The following is a 24,689-nucleotide window of genomic DNA, read 5'->3' as shown; positions in this document are numbered from 1 at the left end:
CTGTATTTTATAATACACCATTCACTAGATTCATTTTGTTCTTGACATCTTTCCTATCAATGTCTTCCCACTCTTCCTTCAGTTCCTCTATATCTATTTGCATTAGGTCTCAGCATGTTACAAACTCTTGCTAGAATTAAATGTTGTGAAATTCAGTAACAATTAGGTATTCCCCCAAGAGTTTTCATTTTCTGTAGTAGTTCAGCTTTACGTAACTTGGCACTTTGCACGAATAATGTAATGTTCTTTAAGTGCCTGACTGATATTAGTTTGCCTGCTACACAAACTAAACCTTTATTTATACAAAAATGCAATACTTTTTTGAAGATCCTGTTCTGTCTCTCAATAATCAAAAACACATTTTGGGAACTGTAAATGTCCTTTTACTCACAAACAGCTTCCCCAGAGGTTGCCCACTATTGACTGTTTCACCTCAACTGCCATCTGCTCCATTGGCACATTGCACATAATTGAGAATGAGGTTTTTCTTTATAGAGCTTTCTATCATCCTCATGATCCACGTATTTATGTCAAGATCTCATTCCCTGTATCACACAATATTCCACCACCACACTATATGAAGCTTACTGAAGCATGCTGAGAGCTTACAGTTATGAAGGGCTGGTGGTACTCACCAATCCTCACCTCAGAAAACTTGGGTTTGCCAAACCTGACCAAGCAAGGTGGCACAGTAGTTAGCACACTGGACTCGCATTTGGAAGGGCAACGGTTCAAACCCATGTCCGGCCATTCTGATTTAAGTTTTCCACGATTTCCCTAAATCGCTTCAGCCAAATGCCAAAATGGTTCCTTTGAAAGGGCATGGCTGATTTCCTTCCCCATTCTTCCCCAATCTGATGACCTCGCTGTTTGGTCCACTTCTCCAAATCAGCTAACCAAATCTGTACCCAAATGACAAACTGTCTAAGATATTCTCCATTCTGCACAAACAAGTAGCCACATATGGCTTATAGAAAGCCATAGATGTGACAAGCATTATCCCCCACTGCCCATTTGTCTTCTAGTGTATTTATTTCCCCCATTTCAGTCAACTGTTGCTTGACACTTCCTTTGGTACTCTCAGCAACTTCTGGTTCTTTCAATTTATCCAATCCCCATCTCTACACTCTTTATCCACTGTTACTTCTCCCATTTTAATCCATAGCTCATCAGCAACTGATTAGGGTCAGAGTCCATATCTGCACGTGAATACATGTTGCGGTTTAAATCTGGTTTCAAAATCTCCATCCTGCCATTATGTAATCCTTCTCAAACAGTACGATGTCTCCAGTTCTATTCCACATATACAACCCACTTCATGATTATTATACCTGATGTTAACAATCGTTAAACTATGCACTGAGCAGAAATATTCCACCAGGCACCTTGGCCTTTCATTCTTTTCCCCTGGTTCATGCCCTTCTACAACTTTTTTTTTCCTTTTCCTAGTACCAAGTTCCAGTCCCCATACCCATGGAAGGAACTATTTGTTCTGAAACAAAGATTGTGTGTGTGTGTGTCTCTTTTACTTTTATATGTTTCTATTGGCAGTATTTTGCCTCCTGAAGGTAAGTTATAAATTCATCACAGATTTTTTTTTAAAGTACTGAATAAGTCTGATAATTTTATTTGTAATTTCAATGTAACTTCAGCAAAAGATTATTAAAAACTGATCTTAAAACAGTCTAAGTCAGATTTTTAATTATATTTGGTATATATTGATTAAATCCTTTTCAGACAAAAATGCCAGTCATGAGTTGGAACATTGATGAAGTAGTACCTCAGGCTATTGACGTAATTTGGCCAACTAAATAAAATACTTAATGGCCTTCTGAAAAATGACGACTGAGAAAGACATTAATAGATCAGGACTGAAAACAAATCCGACTGGGGAAGAACTTCAGGAAGCATTTATTCATGACATAAAATTATTGTAACAACCTTGTGGAATATGGAAAACCTACATTTATGGTTCAAGGAAGAGAGGGCAAAAATTAAATACATTTGAGTGGAACAATGCAACTTACACTTTTCCAACGGTTACGAGCACTTCTTTCCCAGTAAATTCCATCTCTAATCAGTGGGACAGTAAGTTTTACAGGAAGGTCAGTTGGTAATGTTTCCAGTAACAGGTCAAGTGCTTCTGGTGGCAGTAAATCTAGTACTGGCCTGTCTGTAACAGTTACGAATTACTGAAAAAATTGATAAGATCTGACATTCAGGCTACATATAAATATATATAATTAAATCACTATAATTAATGATATGAATATAATAGAGGGAAACATTCCACGTGGGAAAAATATATCTAAAAAGAAAGATGATGAAACTTACCAAACAAAAGCGCTGGCAGGTCGATAGACACACAAACAAACACAAACATACACACAAAATTCTAGCTTTCGCAACCAATGGTTGCCTCGTCAGGAAAGAGGGAAGGAGAGGGAAAGACAAAAGGATATGGGTTTTAAGGGAGAGGGTAAGGAGTCATTCCAATCCCGGGAGCGGAAAGACTTACCTTAGGGGCTGTCCTTTTTTCCCCCTAAGGTAAGTCTTTCCGCTCCCGGGATTGGAATGACTCCTTACCCTCTCCCTTAAAACCCATATCCTTTTGTCTTTCCCTCTCCTTCCCTCTTTCCTGACGAGGCAACCATTGGTTACGAAAGCTAGAATTTTGTGTGTATGTTTGTGTTTGTTTGTGTGTCTATCGACCTGCCAGCGCTTTTGTTTGGTAAGTTTCATCATCTTTCTTTTTAGATAAATCACTATAATTGTATACTATGATTGCATTAGCACATATTAACACTTATGTTGTAAGAATAACAACAAATTATAAAAGACATAATATTAATACAAAAAGTCCCATAATGCAATTATCTGTATTTGGAGAAAAATGTATGATAGAACTATTACTCCACAATCTTAAAATGTTAATGATACAATTGAAATTTCACGTGGAAAAGCTGTGTTGGATGCATCCATGTATTACACATAGTATTAAGCTCCAGAAATGAGGTGTTTTTAACAGTGCATGCACTTTAACTTTGTCCACAGTGGCTATTTTACTGATTGTTTTAGCAAGTCCAGTATGTTCATTGCTCCATAATGTATTCCATTTATTCATGAGAGAGATAATAATTATTGCATGACATCAAGATTCTTTATAGTTATCATCTAAAATTTGAATGATTAATGGAAAATCTCATATAAAGATGTGAAACAAATACTAACAAAGAGATAGAGAGGCTGGCCAGCACTTACCTCAGCTCAGTACAGCCGATAGATACATCTATCGGCTGTACTGAGCTGAGGTAATTACTGGCCAGCCCCTCTATCTCTTTGTTAGCATCTAAAATTTGTTAATGTTATCTGAACTAGAAGACAGTTTGATCCAAAATTCTTAACTAACAGCATTCAGTTTATTATTTTAATTTCAAATGGATAAATGAGGAAACTAAAACTAGTTTTTGGAATGACTACTACAATGACAATAACAATAACAACAGCAATGATTTGCTTTAGTTTTGTTTAATGATCAATGTATCATTCTCTTTTTTTTTCATTTCTCCTCCTGTGAAATTACCTGGGTGGTTCAGTTTTTCCTGTACTGCAGGCTCTCTACCATTCTGGGAAAATATAATTGCACATAATGTCTTTTCTGTTCATGACTGAATAAGTGATTTCTTTTCTTTTGCTGTCATTACGAGCAAAATTACAGAAAAGTCACTCCTGTTGAAATTTCTCTGAACACACTGGACCCCTTGCCCCTTCAATCCACACAATTCAACATAAACTGTAATTACAGCTCACATGTGTTAAATGTCTTACTACCACAGCAATTCAGCAGTTTGTGAGGAAAAGGAAATTAATTTTCGTATTATACTGGTATTGGAGTCAGCACCTGACAGTCTGATATTGACAATGAAAACAATGTTGAGGTACAGAATCATGATAGACAATTATAAACTTGAGGTATTATGTGAGCTTAAGTTATTACGGCTATGCTCATTCAATTCTCAATATAAAAACTGACCTGATCTGATCAAATGTTAACCACATACTATATTATTTTTCTATCAATGTTGCAACTATACTTTTAGTTTTTCTGCACACACATCACTGGAGGGTACATCCAAGATTACAGCTGCATTTTCTCTGTGACAAGTTCAATGGCCACCAGAGAATATTAGTGTTGTTCATGTATAATGTTGTTACCAGGCTTGCCACAGCATATATAAGAAGCATCAGAGTAATCCCTGTGAAAGTCATGAAATTGCTAAGTATTCATGCGGGACAGCATTATCGGCACCAAACAGAGTTTGAAAGGGGTCTCATTGCTGGTCTCTTTTGGCTGACTGTTTGAATGGTGTAATATTCTGATTTGTGGAGCATTCAGAGGTGCCAGAGACCTAATGTTGGACTGCATGGGAACATGAGAGCAGGCACACTTACTGTCGAGGTTCCAGTCAACCATGTCTGACTATCACAAGGGAGGACCACTATACTGTGCACCAACCACATCACAACCCATTGATGTCTGCGTCTGCCACCTAAGAACAAGTAACGGACTCGTCCATCTTTCTGTGTCGCCCTGCACCACTAGTTGGAGACAAGCAACAGCTGAACTAGGGAGTAACTGTCCTATGCATAGGCTGCCATCAACAGCACAGCACAAAAGCAGCTATGTTTGGAGTGCTGCCATGACTGGAAAGCAAAGACTGCTGATGAATAGCATTGCATTGAATTCAGTGATGAATGGCACATTTGCACTATCTTGGATGACCCTTGTCTGTGACTATGGGGAGGCACGGTGATTTTACTCCTGGCATCAGGGTGTGAGGAGAGTCAGCTGTGACATCAAGTCATGGCTGGCAGTAATTGAGATAATTATGAGAGTGCAACAGAACGCTACTAACATCCTTTGTCCTCATGTATTTTCTTCCACGTGACAGTATCTTGGTGCCAATTTTAAACAGTACAATGCTTGTTCACACATGGCACGTGTCTCTATGAACTGTCTGCTTGATGTTGAGGTACTCCTGTGGCCAAAAATACCCACAGATCTGGCACCAACATATCATGTGAGGGACCAGCATTAGTGTCAACTCTGTCCCAGTGCCAGTATTAAGGATATCACGTAACAGATACAACAGTTGTGAGTTAGCTTGCCTCAGGAGAGGATACTATGGCTTTATGTCACCCTTCCCAACTGAATAAGTGCATTTATCCAGGCCAGAAGGGGTGCTATGTAATGCTGCCAAATTCTTTGTAAATTTGATTCATTTTGTAATAAGAATGAGACATTTACAATGTGGTTCCAATGAAAGAAAGCACAAAAGCAGATAGTAGTGGAAAAGAGAAAGTGAATGGAAAAATAGTCCACGATGATGGAACAGCATAATAAAGGAAGTAAGAAAATAGCATATGAAATGACAAGAAATAGAAGAGGAAAGACTGAGAATGAAAGAAGTGGTTAATAAAAATGGGACTGAGAAAGAGGAGGAGGATGACCACAATGAATTGTGGAGAACATAATGATATGCTGAGTCCAGGTAGAGATGTGCAGGGATACAGAGATATATAAGCGGCAGTCAAATGAGAATGAGAGATGGAAAGAAAAGTTAAGCAAACCATTTATTATTTCAGAAGTAACTGCCATAATTGTTAACACACTTTCCCACTGTGAGATAAGATGGTCAACACCTTCATAGAAAAATGTTTGCGGTTGCCTATGGAACCGTGATTGAACCCAGGCATGCACATCTTTGTCCGAAGCAATCAGGAGCCATGAATGTCTCTCTTCAGGGCTCCAAAAATTGAAGTCACATTGGGAGGGATCAGGACTGTACGGAGGGTGTGTAAGGACTTCCCAGTGTAGTTAAAACAACTTTGGTAACATGTGGGCAGGCATTATTCTGCAACAGGATGATAACATCTGTCAACACTTCTGGGCATTAGAACTTGATAGCATGCTTCAATTTTTGCGAAATGTCCACATACTGCTGTTCATTAATTGAAGTGCACCATCAAGTCCAAATGTTCAGGAATGTAGATGGATGAAGCCTCTGTTGCAGAATAATGCCTGCCCGCAAGCTGCAAAGGTTGTTCTGACCACACTGCAGAAGTTTCGCTGGGAAGCTATTACACATTCTCCATGCAGTCCCAATATCTCAAGTGATTTGCAAATTTTTGGCACCATAAAGAAAGAAATTCATGGCTGTCAATTTGCTTCTGATGGAGACATGCACACCTGTGTACAATCATGGTTCTGTAGGCAATCACAAACATTTTTACATGAAGGCATTTACCATCTTGTCCCACAGTGGGATAAATCTATTAACAGTTATGCTGATTATTTTTTAAATAATAAACTGTTTACTCACTTTCTCCCATCTGCCTCACTTTCATTTGAATGCCCTTATAGACAGAGGATGAACGAGGAATAGAATATGAAATAATATGGATAGAAGTGAAGGTGGCTCTGATGAACACAATAGGAGGAAAGGTACCAGTATTTGAGGACCAAAATATGGAAATGACCTTGGCTGCGTAGAGTTGAGATCAGTATGGAAGGAAATGAGAACTTCAGAAAACTGAAAGAAGGGAGTAAGTAACTGCACTTGTCTTCCAGAAGGGAAGCCAAAAGGACATAAGAACTATAGCTGGGCATTACTCTTATGTGCCACTCAGCTAAATGTTTAGAGATCCTTGAGAGACAAATCTGCAGAACAGTTGAAAAGCTGCTGAAAGAACAGTATGGCTTCAAGCAATACTGCAAATATGGGACACATTTACTGATGATCTTCATGAATTAAGAGAAAGCATACAATACTGCATCCAGAAGAAAAATTTGGAGGTACTAAGAAGAAAAGTGAGAGTTGGAGGAGAGATAACAGGTATGCTGAAGCAGAGAAATGGTCTTAAAAAGGAAGTGTTCCATCTACATTTCTTTTCTTAATTATGATAGATTCCATGATGATAAATATGGCAAGAGAGATAACACCCAGGGTGAGAGCAATGCTGTTTGCTGGTGATTTGATGGTGTTGGGGAACAATGATGAAGAAGTACAGATGAAAATACAAGTTTAGTAAAAAGCTGTGCAAGTGTATGGCAAAAAAGGTAATGCAAAGACATGTGAGAAGTTGGAAACAAAAGATAGATAGTAAACATGAAACCGGGTGCATGGCAGCAAGAAATGATGGGAAGTTTTAACTATCTGTGGAGGAAATACAATACAAGAAAATGTTATAAATGGCAAAGAGACAAGTGAACATATTATACAAGCTGATAACTTTATGAAGAGTGTGAGAAGATTGATATGGAACAAAGGAATCCTCAAAAAGGTAAGAAAGTGATATACTAAACATAATATATGCCAATTCTATTGTGTGAAGTGAAGTTTTTGGGAAGTTGAATAAGCGAAAGAAAAATGGAAAACAGGAGAAATAAAAAGTGTTATGAAAATAAATGCCTGGAAGACAATATTCAGGAAAAAGTATTAAAATAATAGAGGCTTATGAAGAGAATGCTTGAGAAGAAGATGCCCAAGAAGATGTCCGAGATAAAGATGGAAGGCTAGGGCACAACATGAAAGTGAAGTGACAAGTGACTAAAAGAAGTCGAGGAAAACATTCAGGAGAGAGGAGAAGACTGGGCCAAAGTAGTGACAGAGAGTAGTGGGAAGACTTGAGAAGATGGAAAGCCTTGTGTTCTAAGTAGTCTCTATCAGTGGTAGGAAACTGTACAATATGATAATGATGGTGATGATCTGCATCTAAACATATACTCTACAAGCCACTATACAGTGTGTGGCAGAGAGTATCCTCACCAATACTAATCTTTTCCTTTCCTCTTCATCATCATCATCAAGGTGAATATCCAAAAATTCAAAGTGAGGAAAAGAAATTTACCTTTGAATGACTGTACAAGGCTCTGTACACACAATGTAACTAGAGTTGGCGGTATATCTTCATCCCAAGTGATATTTTCAGCTTTGATGGGTCTTGCATCCTCCCCAACAAGATTCAAAGTTGTCCTGGAGGGTTTATACACCTCATATGCATTCTTTGGGATAGTATGTGGTATTCTCATTTTGACTTAACTGGATTTAGTATATGCTATAAACAGAATACATGTATCAGATTATACATATTTTTTTTCATAAGTTGTTTACAAATTACAGATTAAATGATGAGAAACATGAATGAATGAAGTAAAGAAACTGATATAAAAACAAAGATGATGTGACTTACCAAATGAAAGCACTGGCACGTCAATAGACACACAAACACAAACATACACACAAAATTCTAGCTTTCGCAACCAACGGTTGCTTCGTCAGGAAAGAGGGAAGGAGAGGGAAAGACGAAAGGATTTGGGTTTTAAGGGAGAGGGTAAGGAGTCATTCCAATCCCGGGAGCGGAAAGACTTACCTTAGGGGGAAAAAAGGACGGGTGTACACTCGCACACACACACATACCCATCCACACATATACAGACACAAGCAGACATTTGTAAAGGCAAAGAGTTTGGGCAGAGATGTCAGTCGAGGCGGAAGTGCAGAGACAAAGATGTTGTTGAATGACAGGTAAGGTATGAGTGGCGGCAACTTGAAATTAGTGGAGATTGAGGCCTGGTGGATAACGGGAAGAGAGGATATATTGAAGAACAAGTTCCCATCTCCAGAGTTCGGATAGGTTGGTGTTAGTGGGAAGTATCCAGATAACCCGGACGGTGTAACACTGTGCCAAGATGTGCTGGCCGTGCACCAAGGCATGTTTAGCCACAGGGTGATCCTCATTACCAACAAACACTGTCTGCCTGTGTCCATTCATGCGAATGGACAGTTTGTTGCTGGTCATTCCCACATAGAATGCGTCACAGTGTAGGCAGGTCAGTTGGTAGATCACGTGGGTGCTTTCACACGTGGCTCTGCCTTTGATCGTGTACACCTTCCGGGTTACAGGACTGGAGTAGGTGGTGGTGGGAGGGTGCATGGGACAGGTTTTACACCAGGGGCGGTTACAAGGGTAGGAGCCAGAGGGTAGGGAAGGTGGTTTGGGGATTTCATAGGAATGAACTAAGAGGTTACAAAGGTTAGGTGGACGTAACATATGTCTGCTTGTGTCTGTATATGTGTGGATGGATATGTGTGTGTGTGCGAGTGTATACCCATCCTTTTTTCCCCCGGGATTGGAATGACTCCTTACCCTCTCCCTTAAAACCCAAATCCTTTCGTCTTTCTCTCTCCTTCCCTCTTTCCTGACGAGGCAACCGTTGGTTGCGAAAGCTAGAATTTTGTGTGTATGTTTGTGTTTGCTTGTGTGTCTATCGACGTGCCAGCGCTTTCGTTTGGTAAGTCACATAATCTTTGTTTTTAGAGGAAACTTATTAAATTGGCTTTCATGGAGCATCTCAATGACACTCTACCATGGATCAAACACACTAGTTGCCATTAGTGCTGCCCTTTTTTGTACATGTTTAATATCCCCCATTAGTCATGTCAGACTTGGGTCTCACAAACATGGCAACATTCTAGGATCAGTCATACAAGTGTTTTGAATGCAACCTGCTTTCTAGATGCATTGCATTACATTTTCAGTATCCTACCAACAAACTGAAGTCCGTCACCAGCTTTACATACGAGTGATCCTATGGGATCATTCCATTCCATATCCATGTAAATTGTTACGCCCATCTATATGAACGTGATGACTGTTTCCACCTGCGAATCATTGATATTTCAGTCAGGGGATGCTATTTTACATTCTTAACATTTCCTGCAACCTGCCAATCTTTGATCACTTTGAAATTTTTCAAGGTCTGACTGAGCACTTGCACAGCTATTTTCAGACCATACCTACCTGTTGCTGTTGTTGTGATCTTCAGTCCTGAGACTGGTTTGATGCAGCTCTCCATGCTACTCTATCCCGTGCAAGCTTCTTCATCTCCCAGTATCTACTGCAAACTGCTTAGTGTATTCGTCTCTTTGTCTCCCTCTAAGATTTTTACCCTCCACGCTGCCCTCCAATGCTAAATTTGTGATCCCTTGATGCCTCAGAACATGTCCTACCAACCGGTCCCTTCTTCTCGTCAAGTTGTGCCACAAACTCCTCTTCTCCCCAGTCCTATCCAATACCTACTCATTACTTATGTGATCTACCCATCTAATCTTCAGCGTTCTTCTGTAGCAGCACATTTTGAAAGCTTCTATTCTCTTCTTGTCCGAACTATTTATTGTCCATGTTTCACTTCCATACATGGCTACACTCCAAACAAATATTTTCAGAAACGACTTCCTGACACTTAAATCTATACTCGATGTTAACAAATTTCTCTTCTTCAGAAACGCTTTCCTTCCCATTGCCAGTCTACATTTTATATCCTCTCTACTTTGACCATCATCAGTTATTGTGCTCCCCAAATAGCAAAACTCCTTTACTACTTTAAGTGACTCATTTCCTAATCTAATTCCCTCAGCATCACCCGACTTAATTCGACTACATTACATTATCCTCGTTTTGCTTTTGTTGATGTTCATCTTATATCCTCCTTTCAAGACAATGTCCATTCCGTTCAACTGCTCTTCCAAGTCCTTTGCTGTCTCTGACAGAATTACAATGTCATCGGCGAACCTCAAAGTTTTTATTTCTTCTCCATGGATTCTAATACCTACTCTGAAGTTTTCTTTTGTTTCCTTCACTGCTTGCTCAATATACAGATTGAATAACACCGGGGAGAGGCTACAACCCTGTCTCACTTCCTTCCCAACCACTGCTTCCCTTTCATGTCCTTCGACTCTTATAACTGCCATCTGGTTTCTGTACAAATTGTAAATAACCTTTCGCTCCCTGTATTTTACCCCTGCCACCTTTAGAATTTGGAAGAGAGTATTCCAGTCAACTTTGTCAAAAGCTTTCTCTAAGTCTACAAATACTAGAAACGTAGGTTTGTCTTTCCTTAATCTTTCTTGTAAGATAAGTCGTAGGGTCAGTGTTGCCTCATGAGTTCCAATATTTCTACGGAATCCAAAGTGATCTTCCCCGATGTCAGCTACTACCAGTTTTTCCATTCGTCTGTAAAGAATTCGCGTCAGTATTTTGCAGCTGTGACTTATTAAACTGATAGTTCGGTAATTTTCACATCTGTCAACACCTGCTTTCTTTGGGATTGGAATTATTATATTCTTCTTGAAGTCTGAGGGTATTTCGCTTGTATCATATATCTTGCTCACCAGATGGTAGAGTTTTGTCAGGACTGGCTCTCCCAAGGCTGTCAGTAGTACTAATGGAATGTTGTCTACTCCCGGGGCCTTGTTTCGACTCATATCTTTCAGTAATCTGTCAAACTCTTCACGCAGTATCATATCTCTCATTTCATCTTCATCTACATCCTCTTCCATTTCCAAAATATTGTCCTCAAGTACATCACCCTTGTACAGACCCTCTATATACTCCTTCCACCTTTCTTCTTTCCCTTCTTTGCTTAGAACTGGGTTTCCATCTGAGCTCTTGATATTCATACAAGTGGTTCTTTTTTCTCCAAAGGTCTCTTTAATTTTTCTGTAGGCAATATCTACCTTACCCCTAGTGAGATAAGCCTCTACATTCTTACATTTGTCCTCTAGCCATCCCTGCTTAGCCATTTTGCATTTCCTGTCAATCTGATTTTTGAGATGTTTGTATTCCTTTTCACCTGCTTCATTTACTGCATTTTTAAGTCTTCTCCTTTCATCAATTAAATTCAGTATCTCTTCTGCTACCCAAGGATTTCTATTAGCCCTCATCTTTGTACCTACGATCCTCTGCTGCCTTCACTACTTCATCCCTCAAAGCTACCCATTCTTCTTCTACTGTATTTCTTTCCCGCATTCCTGTCAATTGTTCCCTTATTCTCTCCCTGAAACTCTGTACAACCTCTGGTTTAGTCAGATAGATAACTAATCATCTTCTCTGAGGTTACTATTAATAGTGTATGCCAGGACATTAAATAGCATATACGTAAGTGTCACAACACACTTCCCTGGGCCATGGTTTAAACAGTTAATTCCACATCTGTCAATGGCACTCTATTCCAGATAACATACTGCAACCTTCCAATGGCAATATCCACAATTCAGTGACAAATTTCATTTGATGTCTTATATGATTGAACTTTTGTTAATAAGTATAGATTAGATATGTTGTCATGTGTTTTCTGGAGTAAAAAATACTGCATCCAGCTGACACCCTTGAACCATGGCTTTCAGAATGTCATGTGAGAAAAACAAGAGTTCAGTTTCACATGACTGATTTTAGCAGGATACATGCTCACTGACATGGAGGAGGTCACCCAGTTAGAGATATTTCATTATGTTTGAGCACAGAATATGTTCTAAGATTCTGCAACAGATGGATGTCAAAGATACTAGGCAGTAGTTATGTGGATTGTTTTTGCTGCCCTTCCTGTAGATGGATGTCACATGTGCTTTTTTCGAACTACTTGGTAAAACCTCTTGTTCAAGGGATCTATGATATATTTTGGTTAAAAAGAGATGATAGTTCAGATACAACTCTGTATGCAGTCTGACTAGGAATCCACTGGGCCCTGGAGCTTTGTTCAATTTTACGACTTTTAGCTATTTCTCGTCACCACTTTAAGTAATGTCTGTATCATTCATGTTTGCAGTTGTGTGAGAAATTGTGGTTGTATTCCTGGATATTTCTTTGTAAAGACAGATTTGAAAACGGATTTTAGTGTTTCTGGTTTTGCTCTGCTACACTCAATTTCAGTTACTGTCATATTTATTGATTGTCATATCCAGAAATGATCATGTTCAAAAATATTTAGATGTACATCAAGCTATACATATGTTTTTTCCCCTCATGTGTTCTGGACTATATTATGGATCCAAATTTTACAGATCAGCAAGACCAAGATATAATTACTTTTTAACATGATCATTTCAGCATGCGCCTGTCAACAAATTTTATTGGTTTCGACTATTAAATGTATCTTCAATTACACATTTCATAGGAAACTTATCACACACACACACAAATGTCAAAAGGACTGAACTAAGCTGTATAAGGAATTTCCAAAGCTATTACAGATTGAATTTGTTGTGACTTGGCAAGACAGCCAATGCGAGGGTAGCCGAAAAGCACGCGTTAAGCTCACGCAGACTGGCGTGAGGTCTGGAACAGTATAGTAGTTGAGTCTAGTAAGAAAAGAACATAGTTTCTGGAATACTTAACTTTAATCCATAATTGTTGTACATCACTCGTTACTGTACAGGCTTCACAATAATAATTATCAAATGCTATGGCGCCTTGCTAGGTCGTAGCAACTGACGTAGCTGAAGGCTATGCTAACTATCGTCTCGGCAAATGAGAGCGTATTTGTCAATGTAGCTTCGCTAGCAAGTCGGCTGTACAACTGGGGCGCGTGCTAGTACGTCTCACTAGACCTGCCGTGTGGCGGCACTCGGTCTGCCATCACTGACAGTGGCGACACGCGGGTCCTTCGTATACTAGCGGACCGCGGCCGATTTAAAAGCTACCACCTAGCAAGTGTGGTGTCTGTCGGTGACACCACAGAATTCACAAAAGAAAACCATTTACAATGCTTCCTTACACATATTACAAAATCTTTCAGGCTCCTCTTAAACCAAATTTTATTGGTAACTAAATTTTTATGTTTTCCAGTAAGTTACTGGAAATGTGTTCCTAACAGTAAACACCCTTCTGTGTCACAGTAAGTGATACGGAATATTTATGTTGATCTTTTTATTCTTAGTATTGATTCCATGAACTGAGCTGTCTGTTTGAAATATAGATACAACATTAACGACACATTTTATCTAGGAACAAATATATGCAGTGTAAGTTGTTAGTATAATATGACAGAGTACAAAGCAGCAGAATAATAGTAATAAATAAAAGATAATGTGCAACAAATTGGAGAGGAATGTATAGTAATTACCACAAAAGCAACAATTCCTTTTTCTTACAATCAAGGAAAATTAAGACAATTCCTTTGGTTTTGGTAAGATATTATCCTTCTGATAATTATCTTCAGATTTCAACTTTTTATATAATACTGCAAGTAATACTTGTATATTTGTTCTTCCTTGTTAACATGAATACAAACGTCACCTGTAATGAGAAAATACTAATCAGTTTATTTAAAACAGACCTTTTTATTAACAGTATGTTAAATATTGCAGAGATACTTTTCTATCAAAGCAGGACTAGACAATAAGTACCTAGTAACAATGCTCAAACAAGAACAACTGGAGCAAGGCTGGTAGACACGCAAACTCAAAACCACTACTGAATAGCTATCTTCTGGAATGTTAAAGTTTTGAAATCTGAAGGTACTATTATGTTTTCAAATAGTTTTGTCAGTTCTGCCATACTTACTCTTCTTTCACTAAATATTGAATACACTCATCTGTCTCGAATATTGTCCATATTCATTAACTTAGGTCTGAATAGACTCTCAAAAGGGACGCAACTAAGATCAGAAACGTAGAACAAATGCATGAATTGTGTTATTATAGATGGCAAAAACATCAGAATGGTTTAGATCAGATAGAGGGGTTCGACAAGGAAGTGTGCTCTCACCAATGCTCTTCAGTGTAACCACGGACAATACACAAGGAAAGTTTGCCAAGGGTCAACAGTAGACCTAGATCTACATACATAATCCACAAGTCATCATATAGCGCATGGCAATGGGTACCTCGTACCATTAGTCATTTCATTTCCTGTTCCACCTTCAAATAGAGAGAGAAAAAAATGACAATCTATTAGCCTCCGCATGAGGCCTAACTTCTCTTATCTTTGTAGACCTTATGCAAAATGTATGCTGGCAGCAGTAGATTCTTACTGCAATCAGATTCAAATCTGCTTCTCTAAATTTTTTTCAATAGTGTTTCACGAAAGAACACCATCTTCCCTCCAGGAAATCTCATTTCAGTTCACAAAGCATCTCCATAATACAAATGATCCTTCGGGCAACAAATCTACCATCTCACCTCTGAAAGGTTTGATGTTTTCCTTTAATATGACCTGATGGGGATCCCAAACACATCAGCAGTACTCGATAATGGGTCACACTTGTGTTCTATATGCAGTCTCCTTTACACATGTGCTACACTTCCCTATGATTCCAAGAAACTGAAATCAACATTCACCTTACCTATTACCATCCTTATGTGCTTGTTCCTTTTCAAATCACTTTACTACATTACACCTAGATATTTAATCTATGTGACTGTCTCAAGCAGCACAGTAACAATGGTGTGTTTGAACATTACAAGACTGTTTGTCCTACTCATCTGTATTAACTTACATCTATTCATCACGCCAACTAGAAATCCTGTCTGCGTCATCTTACATCCTCCGACAGTCACTCAATGATGACAACTTCTCTCACACCACAGCATTGTCAGCAAACAGCCACAGACTGCTGTTCACCCTGTCCGTCATATCATTTATGTATATAAATAATAACATAATGAAGGCAGAGATGAACAACTAGCTGAAAAGTCAAGGCTCAGTAAAAAATCACACTTAACACACAAGATATTGAACTTAATTAATGAAAGGAAAAGATATAAAGTAAGTAAAGTGAGCAAAAAGGAATACAGCCATCTACAAAATGAAACTGACAAAGAACAAAATGGTCATGCTGCAGGGGCCAACAATGGGTGTACAAAGGGTTTGCAGTGATAAATTATGTTTTATAATATAAGTTAACTGGTGTACACTGCTTAAGACCAAAATAATATTGCACAACATGGCAAAAGGGACCCAGCGAGTGAGGCAGTGCATTTCTGAAAACACTGGTTTCATATTTGGGAGGATTTGACTTGAGTCTGTGCAGCCATCATGGTTCAGTTTTTTTGTAGTTTCTGTAAATCTTTTCAGGCAAATGCTTGTCCTACACTCTTGAAAACATACTTACATATTTTAAGTGTATTTATATTTTGAGCTCTCTATTTGCACTACATTATGACAAGTCCTGTATCATTGAGAGGTGAATCCCTGGATAAATAAATTAAATAGCAGAGCACAAATGGCTAGAGAAATACAAAGCTGTAGAAGCATGTGTGACTATGTGGAAGATAGGGCCACATATAGCAAAACTGAACAAACCTTTGAAAAAAGGGAGAAGCAACCATGTGAATACCAAGAGTTTAGATGGAAAGCATGTACTAAATAAAAGGAAGACTGAAATGTGGGAAAAATATGTAAAAGGGCTATATAAAGGAAAGAGATGTTATGATATTACTATGGAAAAGGAAGCAGAGAGGTGGGAGATGTGATTCTGTGAAAAAAATTTGACAGAGCATCAAAAGATCAATTTATAAATGGCCACCAGAGGCAGAGGACATCCATCCAGAATTAAGATTTCTGGGAGCTTCAACCATGACAAAAGAATGGCATCTGGTATGCAAGAGAGGTGAGACAGGCAAAATACCACCAGACATAAGAAGAATGTAACAATTTCCAAAGGTGTGGGGGGATGCTATGAACATTACCAAACTGTATACATGCATGAAAATCACAACCATTTATGAAAATCATGGCATACACAGGCTAGGCGATTATACAGGAAGACAGGGTAACTGAAGAAGGAAACTTGGAAATAAGTGTGACAAAAAGAGAGTTAACGAAAATCACTAGAGAAAATGAAAAAACGAAGGATGAAGTTTTAACAGAAAAATTATTAACAAAGTATACGCTTTCAAATAACTAGGAAGTTAGCGAACCAAGACAGGAAGCATTTAGGAATAAATTTAAGTGAGGATAGAAAATTGATCAAAATTTTATTATTGTGTATCAGTCAAAATTAGGAATTGGAAAATACCTGCCAAAGCAGCAATCATCACATACAAGTCATATTATCTACCTGTTTCAGAATGTTGGACCCAGACGAAGAAGGATCTAGTAAAATACAAGCAACAGAGATGCGCTGTCTACTAGGGATCCTGTGTATGACAAGAAGGGATATGATAAGAAATAAAATACAGTTCAGATCAATCCCAAACAAAACTATGGAAAGAAATAGGTTGAAATCATTTGACCATGTTAAAAGAATGGGAGAAGAGAGACTATCAAGGAGAGTTGTAGAATGGACAGAAACTGGAACACGACCAACTGGAAGATGAGAAACAAAATAGATGCATCAGGTGAAGTATGACGTGAACCAAAGAGGACCAACAATAGGAGGAATTGCTGAGTTATAGATTGTGAGAGAAAAGAGAAGACTGGAAGATGTTCTGTGAGGAACTGCTATAAGTAGAAACATTTCAGAAAGTAGCAGGTGATTCATTAACTTATAGAATGACATTTACTAAGCTTATAATTTGCAAAATTCTACAGCAAAATTCTTTTGTTTTTTACCTACCCTACAGACTTTTTTTATTCCTTGAAGGTTATTTAAAAATGTTTGGCAAAGTGGCCTATGATAGAATACCGACTCATTTAACCGAGCAGAACTTTTTATTTGTCTCTCATTACGGCCCTTCTCCACAGAGAAAGTGATACACGATCTCACATATGAAGTGCTAGCAAACCCAACCTAGAAAAATAATTCCATTGGCGTATTCTGTTATCTTGCCAAAGCCTTTGATTATGTGGATCAATCACAATCGCAATCACGAGCCCAGTTGAAACAGAATCTTATTGGTAGCAAAAACCATTAAGGATTAAATATATTAGGAAGTGAGTGCAAGAATTTCAAGACCCTTAAAAAGGCTTTGGAAGATGTACAGTTACCTACTTTATGTACTTTACATACAATGTCCAGGACACTAACCGGGAAGAAATAAGAAGGATTTTTTAGTGTCCGGAAAGTCCATCAATGTGTGATAATGTAGATGTTAAAGCACAAGAACTGACAGAGGTCATACATAGAGCAATGGAGGCATTGAGACCTGTCAGTAGAAGTCACTATAAAGCAGTACCTTGCATCTGGACCAAGGCACTGCATAAAGTAAGATGTGAAACAAGAAAAGCCAGGAAGCTATACCACACCAGCATGAACCAAGAAGAAACGATTCCAAAGGTTGCATAGATAGAGGTGTGTTAAACAACATTTTAAGGAATAGTTACAGAAAACAAAAACAGAACAATGAAAGCAATTCATGTAAGCTAACTTAGAAACCAATTACTGGACTATACATATAAAACAGGCTGTGAGAAAATGTGATCACCAACTGTCTTAACCACATTCAAAAGGAATGATGAGATGGTAACAGAGAGTTGGGGACAGTTGGCTGCCCTGCTGATGGAAACGTTACTTCCTGAAGACGGAGAAGAAGGCAAGATAGACATTCAGCATATGTTACGAAGAATGTTATGGGAAGACTGCAGAAACAGCAAACTTGTGTACCCTTTCACACATAAAGAAATTAGGCAAATAATTTTAAGACTGAAAAAGGAAAAAGTCTCCAGAACTGGACAGGATCCCTGTCAAAGTAATACAAGTCTTTGTTTTTGTTGTTGTTGTTGTGGTGGTCTTCAGTCTGGTTTGATGCAGCTCTCCATGTTACTCTATCCTGTGCAAGCCTCTTCATCTCCGAATAACTTCAACACCCTACATCTTTCTGAATCTGCTAACTGCATTCTTAGCTTCGTCTCCCTCTATGATTTTTGCCCCCGCTTCCCTTTGATACTAAATTGGTGATCCTTTGATGTCTTGGAATGTGTCCTGTCAACCAATCACTTATTTTTGTCAAGTTGTGCCACAAATCTCTTGTCTCCCCAATTCTATTCACTACTTCCTCATTAGTTACATGATCGACCCATCAAATCTCCAGCATTCTTCTGTGGCAGCAAACTTCGAAAGCTTCTATTCTCTTTTCATCTAAACTGTTTATCATCCATGTTTCACTTCCATACAGGGCTACACTCCACCACAGCAAGAGCCATGGTTCATGGGGGGGGATTGGGGGGGGGGCGTTACAAGCCCTATGTGACCACTTAGATAGTTACTTGTGCAAACTGTACAATGAGTATCTCTTGCAAGGAAGGGTCCCTGCACTGTGGAAGAATGCCGAAGTGGTAATACGTAATAAACAGTAAGATGAAACCCAAATATTGCAGACCAGTTTGTCTTTTGAATGTTCTCGGCAAGATATTTGACAACTATTATGCAAAAGATTATGGGATCACAGGCTGCTGCCTGGGATGAAGCCTCACCAGCAAGAGATTAGAAGAGGGAAGTTTACTGATGATGCAATTAATAAGGCAATTTCACTAGTGGCGGATAAGGCAATTTCACTAGTGGCAGATATTCACTCTCTGTACGTTCCAGTGATGATGACCTGTATTGCTGGAGCTTTACATAACCTATTGTGGCCATCTTTATCTAGTTGCCTTAGGAATTTGGAGTGTCCAGAAGCACTGTAAAACTGCCTGAGTGATTATTGCCATGGGTGACATGCTTCTTTAACATGTCCAGGAAAGAAAATAATGAAGACAATAACGAAGGGCTGTCTGCAAGGAATGGTGTGTGGTCCAGAGTTTTGGGATGTATCACTGAAGCCCATACTACAGAAGTTACAAAAGTGGACTGGTAGAACTTGCAGATGATGTTGATGTTCATTGTAAGTGGTGACTAAAGAAGAATTACAGAAGACAAGTGTAATGTGGCAATCCATGAACTTAAGGGTTGGTGTTGAACTGCTAAATTACCACTAGCACCTCACAAAACAACGTACCTCCCGCTGAAAGGGGGATAAAATTAAATGATGTAATGGTAGGGGGTATCATAGTAACGAGATACCTACAGATATTTCTGGATGAATGTTGTAGCTTTGCACATCATGTACAGGAAGCAGGCAGGAAAGGTACAAACATGATGAATAAAATTATAACCAACGCAAATAGGCAATTTTGGCTTCCCTTGAAAACAATCAGAATATATCACCACCCTACATTGGCATCAGTCATAGGATATGGTGTGAGCATTTGGTCTCATAATTCATAGATTGCAGCTACTGAAGTCAGCCTCATTAGTGAGAAGAGTTCAACAGTGAGTGCTACTAAGATTAACAGGTACCTACTGCACAACCCTGAATGATGTTTTGTTAGTAATTCTAGGACTTATAAATTAGGGAAAAGGGAGACTTTTACTTGTTAAAGAAAGGCAATCAAATGGAAGTATGAAGGGTGCTTGAAACTGAGGCCAAATCGAGAAAGGTAATAAAAAAATTGCGTATTACAACTGTGCAAAATGGATGGGACAGTTTGTGCACAGGCAGGGAACATACGAATTTCCCCTTAACATCAGGTAGAGATTAAAAATGACATTTCTCAACCTGTCAAGTCGATTGACACATTACCTGACTGGACATGGCTTATGTGTATGTATCTGTACAAAATCAAAAGACAGATGAATGATAGCTGCACCTGTGACAATTTAGGCAAGCAAGAACACATTCTGGGGGGCTGCACACTCTATGAAGATGTGGCAGGTAGAAGGCGTCAGGTACTAAGGATGTTGGATCCCACAACAGCACTAAGGAGTGGGTTGACCTGGTCCAGGAAGGCCAAGGAAGACTTCATGAGGCATTCGATCATAAGTCAGAAGGGTGCCATCCAGCTAGACAACATACTCTGCAGGTGGAGGCACGATAACTGAGGTTGGCGACCATTGAATGAAACAGTTTCCAAAATATCTACATTGTACTGATGTAACTGATCATGGAAGTGTAGCTTTATGATGTAACAGTGATGGCTGAAATTTCTTGCCACAGTGGAAATACTGCTGACATGATGCCCAAGGAAACTAGCAGACAATGGCTGTTAACTGGGGTAGTACAAGGACGGATCCAGTAGTGGAAACAACCAACTACAGGTTAAATGTAGCAAAATAAATGAACAAACAGAGAACATACTCTGTAGGGGTTATAGTATATTAGTAGTTGGATAACTGGTTAGTAGTACTGTAGTAGTAGAAGTAGTTATAATATTTTTAAAAAAATAGTATCAAAAACGAACAGTTAATATATAAATTTAGTACTGTCCAAGGAAATGTGATTTTATGGCATATTTTAGCTTCCCATGTAATAAGCTGTAATTATGACAAATAAATAAGTAAATAAATACACTCCTGAAAATGGAAAAAAGAACACATTGACACCGGTGTGTCAGACCCACCATACTTGCTCCGGACACTGCGAGAGGGCTGTACAAGCAATGATCACACGCACGGCACAGCGGACACACCAGGAACCGCGGTGTTGGCCGTCGAATGGCACTAGCTGCGCAGCATTTGTGCACCGCCGCCGTCAGTGTCAGCCAGTTTGCCGTGGCATACGGAGCTCCATCGCAGTCTTTAACACTGGTAGCATGCCGCGACAGCGTGGACGTGAACCGTATGTGCAGTTGACGGACTTTGAGCGAGGGCGTATAGTGGGCATGCGGGAGGCCGGGTGGACGTACCCCGAATTGCTCAACACGTGGGGCGTGAGGTCTCCACAGTACATCGATGTTGTCACCAGTGGTCGGCGGAAGGTGCACGTGCCCGTCGACCTGGGACCGGACCGCAGCGACGCACGGATGCACGCCAAGACCGTAGGATCCTACGCAGTGCCGTAGGGGACCGCACCGCCACTTCCCAGCAAATTAGGGACACTGTTGCTCCTGGGGTATCGGCGAGGACCATTCGCAACCGTCTCCATGAAGCTGGGCTACGGTCCCGCACACCGTTAGGCCGTCTTCCGCTCACGCCCCAACATCGTGCAGCCCGCCTCCAGTGGTGTCGCGACAGGTGTGAATGGAGGGACGAATGGAGACGTGTCGTCTTCAGCGATGAGAGTCGCTTCTGCCTTGGTGCCAATGATGGTCGTATGCGTGTTTGGCGCCGTGCAGGTGAGCGCCACAATCAGGACTGCATACGACCGAGGCACACAGGGCCAACACCCGGCATCATGGTGTGGGGAGCGACCTCCTACACTGGCCGTACACCACTGGTGATCGTCGAGGGGACACTGAATAGTGCACGGTACATCCAAACCGTCATCGAACCCATCGTCCTACCATTCCTAGACCGGCAAGGGAACTTGCTGTTCCAACAGGACAATGCACGTCCGCATGTATCCCGTGCCACCCAACGTGCTCTAGAAGGTGTAAGTCAACTACCCTGGCCAGCAAGATCTCCGGATCTGTCCCCCATTGAGCATGTTTGGGACTGGATGAAGCGTCGTCTCACGCGGTCTGCACGTCCAGCACGAACGCTGGTCCAACTGAGGCGCCAGGTGAAAATGGCATGGCAAGCCGTTCCACAGGACTACATCCAGCATCTCTACGATCGTCTCCATGGGAGAATAGCAGCCTGCATTGCTTGGAAAGGTGGATATACACTGTACTAGTGCCGACATTGTGCATGCTCTGTTGCCTGTGTCTATGTGCCTGTGGTTCTGTCAGTGTGATCATGTGATGTATCTGACCCCAGGAATGTGTCAGTAAAGTTTCCCCTTCCTGGGACAATGAATTCACGGTGTTCTTATTTCAATTTCCAGGAGTGTAACTATCTATTTTACACAGTATTCTTACAGATCACTTGTGCTGACTGAAAAGTGTATTTATTTTAGCTGTACTGCTGCAGAAGATAATTCCATAAGATCACAGGGACTGAAAATATGCAAAATAAACCAACATTCTTGTGTTTATATCAACACAGTACAAGATGTTTCTAAGGGCATAACACATTAAACTGAGCTTCTTGATTAGTTTATCTATATGTTGTAATGCACCTAGATGCCAACAAATTTTACACACTGTGCTTCATTCACTGTTTGACCATTAATGTCTACTTCTGTTATTAAAAGGTAATTATTGCTCAGTTAACCCTAGCAACACCAATGCATTTTCTGTGTTGTGTACTAGCAACGAAGTATTACTTTATGACTACCACAGAAAAGCTTTCAAAAATACTTTTTACAGACATATTGAAGTGTAAGAAAGATTCTGAAACTGAAAATGACTTGTTGTAAAAAGTCACATCCATTAGTGGGACTTAAATCTTTGGATTATGTTTTACTAAAAAATTTAAAATGGTTGCCGAATCTGATAGAAGAAATTATTAAAAACAATAAATATTTTGACAAAATAATAAAATATAAAGCACCTGATTAGATTGCAATATTTTCAAACGGTGAGTATAAAGCAACTCCCCGCCCCCCCTCCCCCATGGTATTGTGAACATTTAAACTGCATAATATGAGTCTTTGAGAGAGTAAAATTTAAACTTTTAGTTATGAACTATTTGTAATTTTGTTCAGCTATTACCAGAGCAATGACTGCTGGGGTTGAATCTGGACACTTGATTAGTATGCTTGTGCCATCATGAAACATCACTATTTTTGAACCTGCCTGGCCTTTAAGGTTATTGCAAAATCATTTAGATATATTGGAAATTAGAGTGGGCCCAATACTGGGGGTCCTGTGACCCTCTAAATGTTATGTTTCCCCACTGAGAGATTATTTTCATGTCTGAGATGCAGCCTTAGAATTTTGTGACTGATCCACCAAATCAAAGGCTTTGGCAAGGTAACAGAATGCCAATGGAATAATTTTTCTTGTTTAGCTTTGCTAGCACTGCATTTATGAGGTCTTGTATTGCTTTCTTTATGGAGTTCCTTTACGAAGGCCAAATTGAGAGGCAGATAAAAAGTTCTGCTCAATTAAATGAGTCAGTATTCTATCATTGGTCACTTTGTCAAACATTTCTGAAAAGCCTTGAAGGAGTACTATAGGTCTGCTGGGTGAGGGAAAACAACAAAAGAATTTTGTTGTAGTCATTAAATGAATTAGAAATTTAGTAAATGTCATTGTCTAAGTTGATGAATCATCTGCTTCTTTCTTAAATGTTTTTGCTTATACCAGTTGCTCACAAAGCATCTTCCAATCTTTTCTTTTCTCTCACAGTCCATAATCATGCAATACTCCTATTGCAGTCCTCTTTTGATTCACACCATCCTTCACCTGGTCTCTCCAATTTTTATTTTTTATTTTTTTTCAACTTCCAGTTGGCCATGTTCCAGATTCTGTCCATTCTATAGCTGTTCTTAGTAGTCTTCTTTTCCCATTCTTTTAATGTGCCCAAAACATTTCAGCCTATTTTTCTCCATAGTTTCTTGTTTGGGATTGATCTGAAGTGTGTTTCATTTCTTATAATGTCCCTTCTTGTCATACTCAGCCCATCTCTGTTGCTTGTGTTCTACTCAGATCCTTCTTTGACCAGGTCTAACTTTCCAAAATAGATAGATAATATGTCCTGAATATCTTCATTTCTCCTTTGGCAGATATCATACCTCATTTTTTTTTCATTTTCTCTACTGATTTTTGTTAACTTACTTTTTTGCTGAGATCTGTAGGGTGCCCCTAAATGGGTCAGGTATGTGCTACACACCAGAGGCTGCTGCTCAGTTAGCTGACTGTGTGTGGGATGAACACAAGGTTTTTTTACATTAGGTGACTCTCCATCTAATGCAGATAATGATAGCTGTAGGAAACCCAGAAGTATCAGTGTAAGATCAAAAGAAATGCCTCCCATAGGTAAAAGTATCAAAATCCTAATGGTTAACCACCAAAGCACTTGGAACAAAGTGCCAGAGTTTGCAGCACTTCTGAAAATCAGTGAAACTCACATAATAATAGGTACGGGAAACTGGTTGAAACTTTTAATT

The 24,689-nt window shown here is 39.4% G+C and overlaps 1 protein-coding gene across 1 annotated transcript in view; it reads right to left on the bottom strand.

Annotated features, from left to right (window-relative positions):
* Window positions 1-8,092, bottom strand: part of LOC126100949 (dynein regulatory complex subunit 5) — a 107,536-nt gene extending 99,444 nt beyond the window's left edge. The window contains exons 1-2 of the mRNA XM_049911610.1: window positions 7,912-8,092; window positions 2,028-2,173 (exon numbers count right to left, since the gene is read on the bottom strand). Coding sequence (XP_049767567.1) covers window positions 2,028-2,173; window positions 7,912-8,092 — 327 coding nt within the window. The remainder of the gene's footprint in view (window positions 1-2,027; window positions 2,174-7,911) is intronic.
* Between the last annotated feature and the right edge of the window lie 16,597 nt (window positions 8,093-24,689).

The sequence above is a fragment of the Schistocerca cancellata genome, chromosome 9 (assembly GCF_023864275.1).
Source record: "Schistocerca cancellata isolate TAMUIC-IGC-003103 chromosome 9, iqSchCanc2.1, whole genome shotgun sequence".
Classification (NCBI taxonomy): domain Eukaryota; kingdom Metazoa; phylum Arthropoda; class Insecta; order Orthoptera; family Acrididae; genus Schistocerca; species Schistocerca cancellata.
The sequence above is the reverse complement of the archived record's forward strand: the minus strand, read 5'-3'. Positions and strand labels throughout refer to the sequence as shown.